This window comes from Neurospora crassa, linkage group V, assembly GCF_000182925.2.
Source record: "Neurospora crassa OR74A linkage group V, whole genome shotgun sequence".
Lineage (NCBI taxonomy): Eukaryota > Fungi > Ascomycota > Sordariomycetes > Sordariales > Sordariaceae > Neurospora > Neurospora crassa.
The window spans coordinates 5,084,113-5,099,990 of record NC_026505.1 but is presented as its reverse complement, the minus strand read 5'-3'; the positions used below and the strand labels follow the sequence as shown (position 1 = coordinate 5,099,990).

The following is a 15,878-nucleotide window of genomic DNA, read 5'->3' as shown; positions in this document are numbered from 1 at the left end:
TACTTTCCCCCGTCCGATGACCCGATTTGACTCGACGACGCCGCCCGCTGTTCCGGATGTCACTTGCCGGCCCCCGCTTTCCCTCGTTTGGATGGGGATCAAGTGCCGTCCATCCCTAGCTTTTTAAGTCTTTTTAAACTATTATCTTTACCTATTTTCTTACTTATATCTAGATATCACAAGTTCAGGCACTATGCTGGCTTGGTGATGATGTACATTGGTACTGTGCTGCGCTGTGCTGTAGTTTCACGCACAAGTTTCACGCATACACATGTACATATGGCTGTGTTGACATATGCAGGTAATATGTCGTGTATCCAGTAGTAGTTCTCGTATAAAAAGCATTGCAATGCAGTAGCTACCTTGACCTATCTAGTGTATCAGCGAAGGAAAAAAGTGATAACCATCTGCTTGGGTGGTGCCTGGCAGGATCCTGGAAACACAATACGGGGCGAAAATCGTAAAGTCAGGCATGCATCTGATATGCGCGGATCATGATGCCGAGATAGATAGTCGATCTATCATTTATCTATGAGATGAGGGGGGATGGAGGGGATACATGATACACATCCCGTGCATGAGCTGAATTGGGGCTCAGCTAGCTAGTCTAGTCACTGTGTAGTTTAACCCATCTACTAGTCTAGCTACCTACATAGTAATCGCTAACTCACTAACGAGGATTTGACTCTCAGGGTCGAGCAAACACCATCTCTCCTCAGCCGGTCCGTTCGGTCGGCTAACCCGGACCGCGGCTGACATACCGGTAGGCATCAATAAACACGGTCTACCCTACCCGACTCGGCAAGTCTCCCCCGGTACATCCCCGGCTTCCCCCGGGATATCGGGTGATCTGTGATCTAGGTGCATAAGATCTCGATAGACGGCCTGAACCAGCTGATCTTCTCTCTTTGATAGGACGTGGTGAACAGGGGGGCTTATTTAGGAGAGCAACTCAACTAGGTAGGTGATATGTGATGTGCGTGTGGGGGGCCTGGATAGGGGTCTGATGGGGGTGTTAGGGGGCTGTGAGAGGGGGGAGGGATTTAGGTTTTGGAGTTGAAGTCAGGAGTGGGTGTTAGTATCCGTGGACTTGGGTAGCAAACATGCAAACAACTTTTCGGTATTGTGTCAGGTCGGCATATGTTTGTTGCTGAGCGAGTCTGGCAGGTGATAGATCACGGGGTTTTGTTTGTGAGATTCAGGAGGCTCAAAGTCTGAATTCTAAGGGGATGGGGTCATCACTTGATGCCCTCTCTGTGAACATGGAGTTGAAAGTATCCGTGAGGTTGTGTGAGGTGAGTTGGCCGTGTGAAATGCGTAGTGTCAATGGCTCGAGTACTCGTGAAGGGGGTGGCTGCTAGTCTGCCACTGTCGGGAAATGTGATAATGTCATTGGAGTTAGCATTGAGCGAAGAGTATCAATCGTCAACTCGACCATGCCTGAAGAACCCGTTGCCTAACGTGAGAACGTGATAGACTTTCAACACACAAACTAACGGGCGTCGACACTCAACGACTGTCCATCCCACATCACCCAGAACTAAGCATGCAGATGCTTCAAAATCCCGTATTCCAGTCTGAAAAATAAGACAGAGGCTGGAATGTCACGTTAGTATAATTGCAAATCCTAAATCAGACAAATGGTCTGGAAAGAGGAAGAAACGAAGTGTGCTGAAGCGGTCCGTCCCGTTCTGGAACCCCATCGACTATGACGATCGGCAGCGGAATGAAACCCAAAGATTGCCCGACGACGACGTTATTGTTGTTGACAACATGGGTGTCGGTCATCATAGCCGATGGATGCTCTCGCTCAAACGTTTCTGGTTAACCTTCGTAATATTGCTTCTACACCTCCGAGGAGGAAATGCTCCGAGGGAATGTTAGCCCAGATACAATTGGAAAGAGTCACAACGGAATGGGCTGGCTGATTTTTTTGAAGGGGAAATGAAGACCGTTGATCTTCTCTTCCGTAATGAGTTAGGGAGACGTATGTACTCCGTGTTGAAGGACGGTACCTTTGTTGATGTTTAATGAGCTTAAGTCCAGTTCCCTCCAGCATTTTGAAAAGACCATCGCAACGTCGGTCTGACTACTACACTATTGATGCGCTGTCGGTCCGTTTTTGGGTTGGGCATGAAGATATCGTGGGGTCTTGGTGCTGATCAATATTTCATTCGAATCCTTCTCGACTCAGCCTGGTCCGACGCTGATGACCTGAGTTGGGGGTCAAATTGGGGGCCGATTCGGCCGGTAAAATGAGGCTAACGTAACCGGTGAGTGACGCGAAAGGTGGTGTCTGTTGATCTGGACGAAACCTTGAAGAAGTCAACAGTAACCGCCGCAATAACTCAAACGGAGGAGTGACGAAAAGGACAGTATGTGAATGGTTGTCGTCTGGTAAGAATGCATCGGGATTGTTCGACTTAACTGCCAATTAGAAGCACCTGAGCTAGCAAGATCAACTTCTTTGGGTATACTGAAGAAGTTATCATGGTTTCAAGCATTCAACCTGCTGTTGCTTCCGAAGGTCGACGATGTGACTTTCCCGGTCATGAGTAGCAGTGTTTTGCATTCAATGACTTTTGCATAGATTGATGTCGAATGTGCATATTCAGAGCGTTGCAGATTTTCGCTGATACTTGATTTCATATGCCAGAAACTCCACAGATTGCGAACGCGAAAGCCGTCGCTGCCAAAGATCATGCATGTTGCATCTGGGCGATGACAACCAGCGAACGCCACACAGGCTGGATGGAAATCGCAGCAGCAAAAAGATTCAAAAAAACAAAAAAGATGTGTGTCGGTTTGGGTGAAGCAATCCAGTAGCACACCGTCCGGGGTCGAAACCACGCTCTCTCTGATAGCCGGCGATGGACTGACCGCTATACCAACTACCTCCTGAGGTGGACGTTACTGCTGGACCCCTCCCGGCCCCCGACGGTAAGCGGTACAGGAAAGGTCACTTATATGGGCATGTCGAGTGACGACCGTCCCTGCAGATTCTGTGCTCTGAACATAAGGATTGGGAAGGTGCAGTTCGGATGAAATATGGGTGTGGTGGGATGACGCTGTGAGCCGATCAGGCCGGAGGGTTGTGCTGTGTCGCGGACAGCATGCACTCGCCGTGTTCATGTTTAACGTCACGTCAGGTCCAGGAACACAACTAAGCCATATTTCTCAAATATTAGAGTACTACCTACTCATCGCTGTGTAGAGACTGACCTTTTGATAACGGTCAGTCATTATCATGTATGAAACAAAGGGGACGGGTGGCAACTGCATATATCATCGCTCCGCTGTCCATCAAAACCCCCAACCGTCATCACTTGGTGCACTAACCACCGTGAAGCGTAGAGATAAAGAGAATATTGTCTCCTGGCTGAAGCACGTAGGCATCTTCCTCTTCCAGCTCCCAGTCACAGTCATTGATCAGACACAAGATACCTGGGCGGCTATTTGGTTTAGGTCTGTTAGTAAGTGCTTTGCCAGAACACCGAGACAAAACATGACTCACAGTTCACCACCGAGCACAAACAGATCAGCGCGTGGGTCGGTCATGAGCGTCTGGCAGAGATAGTTGATGAGGAAGCCGACGTTTGCTGGCTTGCCTTGGGCGTCCTGAGCTGGTACTGAGAGAGCATGATGTTTCTGGTTGGAGAAGAGAATTTCGAGGCCGCCACTGGACGAAAGATAATGAACGTGTTAGTGAGGCGGGTCAAGCTCATCGAAGTCAGGAAGAAACTCACGAGAAATCGACCGTAATGTCGATCATTTGATCCTTTTGGTCCGACATAGTGATATGTGTCCAAAATCGAAGTGTGATACAAAACAAACGTCTATGGTATTGTACGGATGAAGTTGACGAAATTCAGGTTAAATTGTGTAGTTCGTGTCCAAGAAAGGGATATTTGGGCCGAGCTGACAGCTAGTTATATAGGCTTTGATTGGGCAATTGCTACAACTGCCCTTTTTTTGGAAACTAAATGCATAAACTGGGAAAGCAGCTGCTATGTTGAGTCGTGCAGTCGTTGACTGCAGTGGAGTCACCTAATTCAGGCCCAAGCAAGGGCCTAAAAAACTCCAAGCTGGGGCACTGCAGCCAATCATAACGACCCCTCCGACAGCGACTTCTCTTCTTTAACTACAATTCACGACTTCCCATCACTCACTGACTGTTTACTAGTGAGTGTGATCTGAAAATAGGGGTCAAAATCAAAGAGAAAAATATCATGACGGAAACAGCGATTGACCCTCGCTATCTTTCGGCCGGCGCAAACAGGTACGCCGCTGCCGCTGACTGGGCAGAGAATGGCCTGGTGGCATTTGGCGCGGACATCAACGTCTGCCTCTGGAACCCTTCGGTATGACCGCAACATGACTTTTCGCTCAACTGAAATTCCTTGCTAATTTCTCTCCCAGGACACTGTTGGTATTTCCCAGATTCTGAGCGGCCATACAGCTCATGTACGGGCCGTCAAGTTTCTTCCTAGGTTGCAAGATGAAAAGTCAACATACCTAGTAAGCGGAGGCGACGACCAAAGCCTTCGGGTCTGGGCCCTCGACAGCGAGACCGGTGCCGCAACATGTGTCCAGACCCTACAGGAGCACACGGCCCCTATCAACTACCTCGCAGCTCTCAAGATTCCCGTTGGCAGCACTAAGCGTCGGATCTTTGTTTCGGGCGCGGCAGACTCTACCGTCAAGGTCTGGTCTGTGGATGTCTCATCCGGCCAAACCACCCTTCTTCAAACCATCAAGACTGCGAAGAAGTACTTCCCATTGGCCCTTGCCTTGAGCCCCCTAAACGACGAGGGAACTTCTCTCCTTTTGGCTGTTGCCGGAACCACAAACATCATCCAGGTCTTCACTGCCTCGACAGTAGACGACACCCAGCTCGAATTCACCCCTCAAGCCACCCTCCCAGGCCACGAGAACTGGATCCGATCTCTTGATTTTATCCGCGAAAAACCGAAATCCGAAGCCGAGAGCGACATTCTTCTCGCCTCAGCCAGCCAGGACAAGTACATCAGGATATGGCGTATTCACCAAGGCAGTGCCCTGTCCATGCCGACCTCGGCCGCCTCAGATGCTTCGGCTGCTGCCGCTGCTTTGACTCCTGGCCCAGCAAACAAGATCCACAAGATCAAAGTCGAGGGAGCTGACCCCGCTACCAACAAGTACTGCATCATGTTCGAGGCTCTGCTCCTTGGTCACGAAGACTGGATCTACACCGCGCGCTGGTGCCGCTCTCCTACTTCCACCACCTCCGACAGCGGCGAGGGTACCCTCCAGCTCCTCTCCGCTTCAGCAGACAACTCGCTCTCCATCTGGGAGTCCGATCCGGAGTCCGGCATCTGGATCACCGTCGCCCGTCTCGGCGAGGTCAGTCGTGAAAAGGGCGCCACGACGGCAACCGGCAGTATCGGTGGCTTCTGGACCGGCATGTGGTCGCCCTCCGGCACCACCGTCATCACCCTCGGGCGCACCGGCAGCTGGCGTCGCTGGGACTGGGACAGCAATGACCAAGCCTGGAAGCAGAACTTTGCCGTATCCGGGCACACCCGAGCCGTGACGGGCATTTCGTGGTCCCGCAACGGCGTCTACCTCCTTTCCACTAGCTCCGACCAAACCACCCGCCTGCACGCCGAATGGGCCACCAACCCTTCCTTAACCACCTACCCCAGCAAGCGTACCTGGCACGAGATGGCCCGCCCCCAAATCCACGGCTATGACCTCAACTGCATCGACTCCCTGTCCTCGACCTCTTTTGTCTCCGGCGCCGACGAGAAGCTCATGCGCGTCTTCACCGAGCCCAAAGCCGTCGCCCGCATGCTCGACCGGCTGACAGGCACCTCTTCGGCTCTTTCCTCCTCCGATTTCGACTCCCTCCCCGCCGACGCCGCCAACATCCCCGTGCTCGGCCTCTCCAACAAGGCCATCGACGTGATCGACGACGACGCCGACGCCTCAGCTGCTGCCGGCGGTAATCCCGACGGCGGACGCGGTGGTGACGTCACGATGCAAGACCGGGAGAACATGCTCGACCCAGCGAGTATGGTGCGCAAATCCGCGTTGGAAATCGACCACCCTCCTTTCGAAGAAAGTCTCAGTCGACACACGCTCTGGCCTGAGGTAGAGAAGTTGTATGGACACGGCTACGAGATCTCCTGTCTTGCCGTCTCTCATCCTTCTTCATCTTCATCTGACCAACAAGAAAAAGAAAAAGAAACCCACCTCATCGCCTCAGCCTGCCGCGCCGCCTCCCTCAACCACGCCGTCATCCGCCTCTTCGAAACCGACAAGTGGACCGAACTCCGTCCTCCGCTCAAGGCGCACACCTCCACCATTCACCGCCTGCGCTTTTCTTCCGACAACACGTACCTGCTGTCTGTAGGCAAAGATCGACAATGGGCCGTCTTCCAGCGCGATCCCCAATCCAGCGCAGGATACACGCTCCTGCAGTTGAACCCCAAGGGTCATAGCCGTATGATTCTGGATGCGGCGTGGGCGCCCAAGAGCTCGCCGCCATCCTCCTCTGTCGACGTGTTCGCGACGGCCGGTAGGGATAAAGCGGTCAAGGTCTGGGTTAGGAAACCTTCTCGACAACAACAACAACAACAAGTTGGAGAAGGGGAAGAAAATGTGAAGGAGAAGAAGGAGGAAGAGGCGTTTACTTTGGGCTTGTCTCTGACGGAAGACCAACCCGTTACGGCGCTGGATTTCGCTTCTGAGCCTCTTGCTTCATCGGAAGAAGACGGAAGCGTGAGCAACACGTACCTGCTGGCCGTGGGAACAGAGAGCGGCAAGCTATCGGTGGTGGCGATCAAGGTCAGCGGGGATGGCTCAGAAGTGAGCGTGGCAGAGACGTATAAGGTGGGAGAGCAGTTGTGGTTGCCCAAGGCGGTGATGCAACTTGCATGGAGGCCGAAGGTGAGGAAGGGTGGTGAGGGTGAGGACGACACGAGTGGGAAGCAGGCGAGGGAGCTGGCTATTGCTGGCGAGGATGGGTCTTTGAGGATATACGAGTTTTCTTTGTAAGGTTTGGGCGCGCGAAATGGAAGGGTAGACCAAAATTTCATTGGTATCATAAAGTGGTTCATGGGTTCGAAAAAGCAAAGGATGGGTGAGTGTAAGGAATGATTAAATACTCAAACTGTGCCTGCTTACATAAAATCTCCCACACAACACTGGCTGCTGACTGACACCGGATGTTGAAGAGATGTTGACAAGGTTGCTAGTAACCAAACCAATCTGCCGCTATGACACCCATCACAGATCACCTGTTCATAAATACTTGTTGATCATGTACTGCTATTATCAGACTACCTCAGCCGGGACGGTCCTGTCGTGTACTTGTATGCAAGAATATTATGTAGTGTTCATCTATCGTTTACGGTCTCCCAACCTTGACCAGCTAGCTTCATTACGTATGATATTTCTTTTCCCAACCCCAAACGCCAAATAACCCAACTGACACCCCTTGGCTCCATCCGACGTCAAGGTCCCGAACTCATTCCAGCAACATTAAAACAGCATACACCACCGAGGCCTTTGGACATGGAGCGTCGACCGAGAGAAGCCCATCCCCAATAGCATTTGTCGTGTCTGTATCGCGAATACCGGAGGGTCCGGTTCTGAGATACGGACAACCTGCCAAACCCATCGGCTGTTGAGTTGTCGAGAGTTGTACGAAGACATGGTGTTGATGTTGTTCCCCAGTCTGCCAACCCAATTTGTTGAGCGGTACTCGCTCGCGTACCGCGTCCCTCTACTTCCCCATTATCAGAGAAAAAAGGATGTAGCCAACTCGATTGCCCTAAGTTCTCGTCGTGACAACTCCCCTCCCACCTGCCATTACCGACACCGCTGCCACTCAACGCCCCACTCAGACACAACACAGCTCTCGCCGCCCCAGAGCGCAACAGCCCCTCAACCGGCAGGCCTGACTGTTCCACTTATTTTTTCTCGTCCAATGGATATTTAGAGTTCCCTAACAATGCCCATCGTAGCATCCGCCGCTCTGCCCAATGCTTCGACAGTCTTCTCCGATCCTAGCAATGCGCTCTTGGTAACGGTGACGGCGTTGTGGACGACGTCGAGAAGCGAGTCCTGGGCGTCGCCGTGCATGTAGAACCAGGCGCGGCGGGCGATGAATTGCACGTGATGCGGAAGGTAGAGGAAGGTGGCGATGAAGGTGAGAGAGACGAGGAGGAAGAGGACAGAGTCTGTTTTGTTTGGAGTACGGTTGTTAGTCATTGGCTTTGAATGGTAGAAGAGATGGGGATGGATGGGGAGCATAATGGTGGATGTGGATGTGAAGAGGACGAGACCAAAGAGGACGAGACCAAAGGGGACCAGACCAAAGAGGGCCAGGGAAGGAAGGCAAAAGAGGTAAACATACAAAATATGAACTTCTCAATAGGCGTAAAGATGTACACGCTCATGGTAACCTCAAGCTGGTAAATCTTGAGCTTGAACCACTTGCTGAAGGCGTCGAGGTAGGAAGACATGATGGGCGGGAGTCTGTTTCCGGTAACTGATGTCTTGGTGTATGTGTGTGTGTGTGTGTGTGTATGTTTACTCGGGAAAGGCGCGAATTGAGAGAAGGAACCGTTGCGGGTTTGCGATCGTTCGATGCCGAGTAATTCGATACGATTTGAGTTTGCGACGGGCAACACGCGATGCGATGGGAAAGGCGGTAACAGACGAGTTACAAAAAGTCCAGAGTTGATGATTAAAGCCGGTCAAGGTCAACGAAGAAACCCGAGAGAAACGAAGACGAATGATATCGCGCAGAGAAAAAAAAAGGGAATGAAGGAAGCGGCAAGGTCAGGAGGAATCCCGTCGAAATAGTTTGTTCACTGCAAAAAGGGTTCTCGAATCGGATGTTGCCGTCGAGAGACGGATTGGATTCCTAAAATCCGCCGTTTTGTTTCAGTCGCAACTATTCACCCACTGGCCGCCGCACGGCTGGGGAGTCGCGAACCACTGCCCTGCGCTCCCTGCGTGACAACAATAGGGCGCCGACGGGCGGAACCGGGGAACTTTCTGTCACCGCCTGCAAGGCCCAGAGCACCCCAACCAATCTTTCAGTGCCACTGCTTTGTGCCAATTGTGCAGTCGCATGAAAGCAACATTCAGTGAGGTGTCTGCCCGGAACCCCGGAACTGAACTGCCCTGGGCTCAATCGAAGAGCCCAGAGCGACCTAACGACGACAACGACAAGAACCCCCCCAGCGGCCTACGTTACAGTACTGCGTACGTACGTAGGTAGTCAGCATCCGCGCCCTCCATGCTCGGGCTCTCTCATCCGATGCTGAGCCCCTGAAATTAGCGTCGTGCAAAATCTTATCGGTTCCTTATCATTGGACAGCACCCGCCGCGACTGTCTTAACCGAAAGCCCCACCATATCGGTACGTACACTGCGCCAACTTTGGCCCGCCCGGGTGACGACGAACGAACGACCTGAGTGACCGCAACCGCTGCCTGCCGGCCCCGACGAACCGCGCTGGATCCGCGGTGCAAATGCCAGCCGGATGCGACCATGCCTTGGCCGTGCGTGGCTCCGTTCCGTCATCATCATCATGATTCCCGTCCCCGTCGTTGACAGTCTTCGGCTCCGGATTCGGATGATATGAAGACGACAACACTTCGCCTACACCCGGTACCTTCGCTTTCAGCCCTTTTCACAGGAGCAGTAGGTCGAATCCTGAAATATGGCGGCCTACCGTTTGTCTCGGGCTCTGGAGGAGGACGACGGCCGGTGATCGCAACATCCGCGAGCGCTGTTGCAGCAGTAGCAGGAGCAGCAGCACCGTTCACCACCAGCACTCCATCATGGCTCAAAGCGTGGCAAATGCCTCCCCGCCCTAAACTCCCCGAGGACGAGTTGGAAGAGGTCTACCTCAAGGGTAGTGGTCCTGGTGGACAAAAGATTGTACGTTCCTCCCCTCGTCCTCTTTCTACCCCGACTGCCCAACTGCCCTCCTACACCCCAGTTACTTACCCTCCGTTTTCTCCCCTTCAACAGAACAAAACCAACAGCGCTGTTCAACTCCGGCATATCCCCACCAACATCGTCATCAAATGCCAAGAAACGCGCTCGCGCACGCAAAACCGCAAGCTGGCCCGGGAGATCCTCGCCGCCAAGGTCGATTTGTTTCTCAACGGGGACAAGAGTCGCTTGGCGATTGTGGGAAACGTCAAGAAGAAGAAGGCGGATAGTAAGGCGAAGAAGGCGAGAAGAAAGTACAAAAAGCTGGAGGAGGAAAGGGCCAAGGGTGGTGTTGGTCAACAGCAGTTGGTGGAGGGGGCAGAGGGGGCAGAGGGGGGAGAGGTTGAGGGAGAAGATGAAGGTGAAGAGCTGGAAGGATACGAAGAAGAGGAGGTACAAGAAGGAAAAGAGGCTGAAAAGGGAGAAAAGGCTGAGAAGCGCGGAGGAAACAATGCGGATGGCGGTAGACACTAGACAGTAAGAATACCTACCCATTGTGTCAGCGAAAAGCCATCTGTGGTTTCTGCCACTGGTTTGCAATCCTGGCCATGTTTGATCATAAGGAAACGGCTGCTTGTTACTCGGTTCCTGAAGCGGTGAGGATCGCTTAGTTGGATTCGGTAGGTATGGCCGCCTCCCCTTCAAGTCAATAAGACATTACGGTGGATCCGATACCTTGACGGCTAGCAATTCCCCTTTTCTCCTTGGCTTGCACGTATCTCACGACCAACGAAAGGGCAGCTGAAGGTGCTCAGAAATACAGAACGCTGTTTGAATTTTGATGATCTCTTCATCCACGATAACCTCGAATTTCCCAGTGGTGACTAAATCTTGCTGCTAAAAGTGTAGTAAATAGAGAAAGGGTGTTGGCAAGATCAAGAAGCCCGCATACTTGACCGCGCCTATCCCACGCATTCGCAGCCGTCGCCGCCCACCCAGAAAACAGAAAAAAAAGGCCATTATTTATGTCTTCTAGTAGAGAAAAGAGACGCCAGCCCCCTTCTGACCACGCTCGCTACTTTTTGTATAAGAGAGACCTGTGCAGAATACACGCGCAATGCAGACATGCTACTTGACGCAGATAGGGGTGTTATGTCCCCAGTTGGCGCTGGCTCGTGACAGTCGTGGATTTGTCCATTTATTGAACTACATACATGGTGTAAGCCGACGACGCTCCGCTTCCAACTGCAACAACCACCTCTCAAGGGCACCCACTTTAGAAGCACTTGCGGTGCACGATCGAGGGACCGCTCTCGTCGTACTCCTGCTTGGAGATCCACATCTGCTGGAAGGTCGAGAGCGAGGCGAGAATGGAACCACCGATCCAGACGGAGTACTTGCGCTCGGGAGGAGCAATGATCTTGACCTTCATGGAAGAAGGAGCAAGAGCAGTGATCTCCTTCTGCATACGGTCGGAGAGACCAGGGTACATGGTGGTACCACCAGACTAGTGACGATTCTGTTAGCGGACCTAGCCTATACTGCCATCTCCACAGCGAACGGGGACTTACCATGACAATGTTGCCATAGAGATCCTTCCTGACGTCGACATCGCACTTCATGATGGAGTTGAAAGTGGTGACGTGGATGCCGCCAGATTCGAGACCAAGGACGGAAGGCTGGAAGAGAGCCTCAGGGGCACGGAAACGCTCGTTGCCGATGGTGATGACCTGACCGTCGGGAAGCTCGTAGGACTTCTCGAGAGAAGAGCTCTGGGCAGCGGTCTGAATCTCCTGCTCGAAGTCGAGAGCGACGTAGCAGAGCTTCTCCTTGATGTCACGAACGATTTCGCGCTCGGCGGTGGTGGAGAAGGTGTAACCACGCTCAGCGAGAATCTTCATGAGGTAGTCGGTAAGATCACGGCCAGCCATGTCAACACGGGCAATGGCGTGGGGAAGGGCGAAACCCTCGTAGATGGGGACGACGTGAGTGACACCGTCACCGGAGTCGAGGACGATACCGGTGGTACGACCGGAGGCGTAGAGAGAAAGGACGGCCTGGATGGAGACGTAGAAGGCGGGGGCGTTGAAAGTCTCGAAAACGATCTGTGTCATCTTCTCACGGTTGGACTTGGGGTTGATGGGAGCCTCGGTAAGAAGGACGGGGTGCTCCTCGGGGGCGACACGGAGCTCGTTGTAGAAGGTGTGATGCCAAATCTTCTCCATGTCGTCCCAGTTGGTAACGACACCGTGCTCGATGGGGTACCTGAGAGTAAGGATACCACGCTTGGACTGAGCCTCATCACCGACATACGAGTCCTTCTGGCCCATACCGATCATGATACTGGCATGTTGTCAGTTTTTTCTGAAAGTCTTGGAGTGTTGCGCGCACGGGACGCGGGGGGGAAAGTGGCATGCATACCCATGATGACGGGGACGACCGACGATGGAAGCTATCGCGACATGTTAGCATGGCTGGGACGTTGGGTCTTGGCGGGGAGGCAAGTAGCTCTGCTGACACGTTGCCCGTCTCAAGCAAGAGCACCTCGCGGGAATAGTGGGAACACTTACGGAAAACAGCTCTGGGGGCGTCATCACCGGCGAAACCGGCCTTGCACATACCCGAACTGGGCGGTTGTTAGCTACTGTCCATCGTCATTGTTCACCATGTAGAACGGGCTATGGGGGGGCCGCGAGGCGTCGATTGCGGGAGGAATATGACGCTTCTCCTAGGAGTCGGTGAGGCGCAGGCGAAAAGGAGGGGAAAGCTTACCCATTGTCGATGACGAGGGCGGCAACTTCTTCTGTTGGCGGGAACGCATGAATCAGCTTGTGCCCATGATAACCAGTAGAGGGAGATGGCGATGGTAGAAGTCCGATCCGCCGGCGACCAGCTCGCCAGCGCGGGCAGACTGGGCAGGAATGTGGACATGTTGTTACGTACCCTCCATTGTGATAGATTAGGTGGTGACGAAAAGTGTCGGATTAAGCAAAAGGTACAGAAGAAGAGTTATTAAATACGCTCGACGATTCCCGGATCGATGGAGCGATGATGCTTTGGCTGAGAGAGGTGTTGCCGAAGGACGTAGAGACGTTGTTTGGGCAAAAATTTGGATGTTGTTCGGTAGGCGGAAGAGTTGGAAAAGGGGAGGTGAATTTAAGGTCAGCTTTGGGAGTACGAGGCGGCGGGTGGATTGAGGGGGGTAAAGGTAGGGGAGGTAAGGGGATGGGATTGCTGTGGTGCCAGGTGCGAGGGAACGGATGGCGGACTGGGGGGGGGAGGGGAGGGGACGGTTGATTCCATTGGGGACGGGACTGGGCCGGGACTGTCTGCACTGGGCATTGCTGGCTGCTAGGTCCAGTTGGTTGGACTGGGCCTGGTCACCTCACGGCGTGGTTGTGGGACTTGGCGGCGGAGGAGGAGGAGGAGGAGGAAGGAAAGGCGGGCAAGGACGACACCGATGTCACTGAGTGGTACTGACAGTGAGTGCCCGGCCGACTTCCAGGTCCCAACAAGCATTCATTTCATCCTCGCCGGGCTGCTGCGCTGCCTGCACTCCATGTTGCCCGGTTCACGACGGGATGGATCACCACAGTAGACTACAAGTACAAACCTAGAGGTAACTGCGCTGCCTTCTTCCCAGGCCGTCCCCTCTCCCTCGCTGTTCGCTTTCCACACCCCTACTCTAAATCATCAAATCACTGGCCGCACCGCCCCCTTGCCCTCTGGCATCTTCGTGGACAAGTTGTCAAGTCGCAGTATCATGCCTGATTCGAGGTGGCTCAAGGTGGATTCCTGAGTGGCCTGCGATCCGTCTGGAAAGTGGGTAGGAGACACCGCCTAATTTTGGGAGGGCAAAGGGGATCTTCCTGCCGCCAACACACTTTGGGAGGCTTCCGCACCTCGGAGGCGACGTCTAGGTTGACATCAATGCCCGTCTGGCAACTGGCAGCCCGTTCAAGATCCCCTTTGATTTCAGTCTACCTAACTACATTGGATACCTACACGACCTGACTTGTATACTATGTAAAAGGATATCATATCGCAGCACGGCCGGGGTCGTCACCGCTGCGTGCCGTTCGACGGGTGCAGCTAGACAGACGGTTCAGTTGTACGTAGCGTAGGTAGTACCTAGTGAGCACGGTGGGAGCGTGGTGCGTGGCTGGGTCCGCCCCCGACGTTGTGTCAGCGTTCAGTCTTCTTCAACCTAATGTCCCTCCCCTGCGTCGTTGCCGTCGTACCTGGTCGCTGTCCCTTGTCGTACCCCGTTCATTACTTGTTTATTACTCCTCCTGGAGAACCGCGATTGCAATTCCAGAAGATCCAATGTCTTCTTTACCGTCTCTTCTGTTGGAGCCTGGCTGATCACGATCTCTTGGAGCTTGTCCGGATCGCAATTCCCATGGCCCCGGGGCCCGAGTGTCTTGAAGGCTCCATGGCCGCCCCGGTCCGGGATCCGACGGAGATAGATATGTAGCCTACGGTATGCACCACTTGGGTCCATACGGTACGGGGACCTCCAGCAGCGGTGTCATTTCCAAGGAAACGCCATCTCATTGGGGATGAGAACGAGGTATTGCCACAGTCCAACACCACCACCACAACCACCACCACCCACTTATTGGCGTCTGCTTCATCCCACCATCCACACAACCTTCACAGCCTGGAATTGGATTTTTTTGTGTTTCGCTGCTCACGTTGGACCAAGTTTGTAGCTGACGTATGCCCCATTAGGTATCCGGGAACTCTGCATTCCAAACAACAACAAAGACATGAGGCCGAGATACGCAACACTGATCATCATCTTGTTTCGCCAAGCAGGTATCCCGTCTCCTTTTCTTGAGCCTGACATGGACATCTAGTGCTCTCCTCCAGGCGCCCGCTATTTGTTCCCTGCGCCGCGCGAATGGCTTGCGTATGCATCGCACTTTAACATGTCAGCCTTGTCAGACGTTGAGACGGCATTCCCGGCAAGGATGATCACGATTCGCACTTTCAGTGATCTAAAAGGAGCATCAACATCGGCGGTTTTTAGTCTGTGTCTGGATTCATACACAAATCTACGAGAAACAACCGCCAAGCGAGGCGACGAGTTCCGCACGCTCGGACATGGCGCGGCTGGTCCATTTGATCATCAATGCGTGTGTTCCAGCGCGGTGGGTATCGATGACTGTGGGCCAGGCAGTAGCATTGTGAGCGGGATTCCGTTTGACGACAACAAGCTCGAGTATACGTGGACGGCAGACAACACGCAACATCAAGGACCACTCCGGACCACCCCCCGCGTTCGACGTTGACGATATCAGAAGACTATTCGAGCCTTTTTCAAATGTCAAGTGATGACGCTTTGGCCTTGAAGGGGCCATTCTCCAACACAACCTGAAGTCCTGCTGAACGCTCATGGTCAATGCGACCTTTTTCCAAACAGTCACCAGCCTTCTTGTTGACCCTTTCGTCGTCATTTTCAGGCAATCCTCCAGAACCAACACTCGAAATGTTGTGATCACTCAGGCAACTCAGGTCATGTCAGCCTGTCCCGTCGTCTGTTCGCCCTGTCGTAGTAGTTGTCTCCCCCGCAAGAGCGACGGACGGTTTGGAGCAACAAGGGAACGCCGAGGGGCTATACTAGGTGGGGCAGCGGCTGCCCACGCCCCACTATCCTCATCGTGGGTTCCTTGACTTGTGAAAGGGTGAGGAGGAGGGGCAGCGCACAGATCATTTCAGCTCAGGAAGCTACCTACTTATTAAAGCACAATGAAGCTTGGACTTCATTTTCAACCCCTCCCTCCCCCCTTCTTCTGAATCAAGGTTAATAATGCCCATCTTCGTTTAAGCATTTCCTTCTGGAAGCTGAAATCATTCTCTTCTAGGACTAGGTATGATTTCGGAAGAATGACCTAGCGAAAGCAGCCTTGCCTAATTCCAGATCCTCATAAGCAAGCG

General features: G+C 53.2%; 6 protein-coding genes across 7 annotated transcripts; 3 read left to right on the top strand and 3 right to left on the bottom strand.

The window, feature by feature from the left end:
* Positions 1-3,035: 3,035 nt before the first annotated feature.
* NCU04177 (hypothetical protein) lies at positions 3,036-3,883 on the bottom strand. The gene is made up of 3 exons (XM_956044.2): positions 3,747-3,883; positions 3,515-3,679; positions 3,036-3,452 (listed from the first exon to the last, which is right to left on the bottom strand). Exons 1-3 carry the CDS (start codon positions 3,791-3,793, stop codon positions 3,335-3,337), a joined length of 330 nt encoding a protein of 109 aa, XP_961137.2. The 5' UTR covers positions 3,794-3,883; the 3' UTR covers positions 3,036-3,334.
* Positions 3,884-4,121: 238 nt separating this feature from the next.
* Positions 4,122-7,230, top strand: NCU04176 (RNA polymerase II Elongator subunit). Its single transcript, XM_956043.2, has 2 exons — positions 4,122-4,361; positions 4,420-7,230. The coding sequence occupies exons 1-2, from the start codon at positions 4,230-4,232 to the stop codon at positions 7,036-7,038; spliced, it is 2,751 nt and encodes a 916-aa protein (XP_961136.1). The 5' UTR covers positions 4,122-4,229; the 3' UTR covers positions 7,039-7,230.
* Positions 7,231-7,293: 63 nt separating this feature from the next.
* Positions 7,294-9,203, bottom strand: NCU04175 (hypothetical protein). The gene is made up of 2 exons (XM_956042.3): positions 8,402-9,203; positions 7,294-8,225 (listed from the first exon to the last, which is right to left on the bottom strand). Exons 1-2 carry the CDS (start codon positions 8,508-8,510, stop codon positions 7,981-7,983), a joined length of 354 nt encoding a protein of 117 aa, XP_961135.1. The 5' UTR covers positions 8,511-9,203; the 3' UTR covers positions 7,294-7,980.
* Positions 9,204-9,451: 248 nt separating this feature from the next.
* NCU04174 (hypothetical protein) lies at positions 9,452-10,646 on the top strand. The gene is made up of 2 exons (XM_956041.2): positions 9,452-9,938; positions 10,032-10,646. Exons 1-2 carry the CDS (start codon positions 9,636-9,638, stop codon positions 10,467-10,469), a joined length of 741 nt encoding a protein of 246 aa, XP_961134.2. The 5' UTR covers positions 9,452-9,635; the 3' UTR covers positions 10,470-10,646.
* A 97-nt stretch (positions 10,647-10,743) lies between these two features.
* Positions 10,744-13,221, bottom strand: act. 2 transcript variants are annotated; one of them, XM_011396323.1, is made up of 7 exons: positions 12,879-13,221; positions 12,708-12,738; positions 12,506-12,561; positions 12,357-12,387; positions 11,507-12,278; positions 11,211-11,442; positions 10,744-11,141 (listed from the first exon to the last, which is right to left on the bottom strand). In XM_011396323.1, exons 1-6 carry the CDS (start codon positions 12,883-12,885, stop codon positions 11,212-11,214), a joined length of 1,128 nt encoding a protein of 375 aa, XP_011394625.1. In that variant the 5' UTR covers positions 12,886-13,221; the 3' UTR covers positions 10,744-11,141; position 11,211. The 2 variants fall into 2 exon arrangements, with proteins under 2 accessions (XP_011394625.1, XP_011394626.1); XM_011396324.1 differs by having other exon boundaries at positions 10,744-11,442; positions 12,879-13,159.
* Positions 13,222-14,192: 971 nt separating this feature from the next.
* NCU17024 (hypothetical protein) lies at positions 14,193-15,710 on the top strand. The gene is made up of 2 exons (XM_011396544.1): positions 14,193-14,508; positions 14,670-15,710. Exon 2 carries the CDS (start codon positions 14,870-14,872, stop codon positions 15,230-15,232), a length of 363 nt encoding a protein of 120 aa, XP_011394846.1. The 5' UTR covers positions 14,193-14,508; positions 14,670-14,869; the 3' UTR covers positions 15,233-15,710.
* Positions 15,711-15,878: the final 168 nt, after the last annotated feature.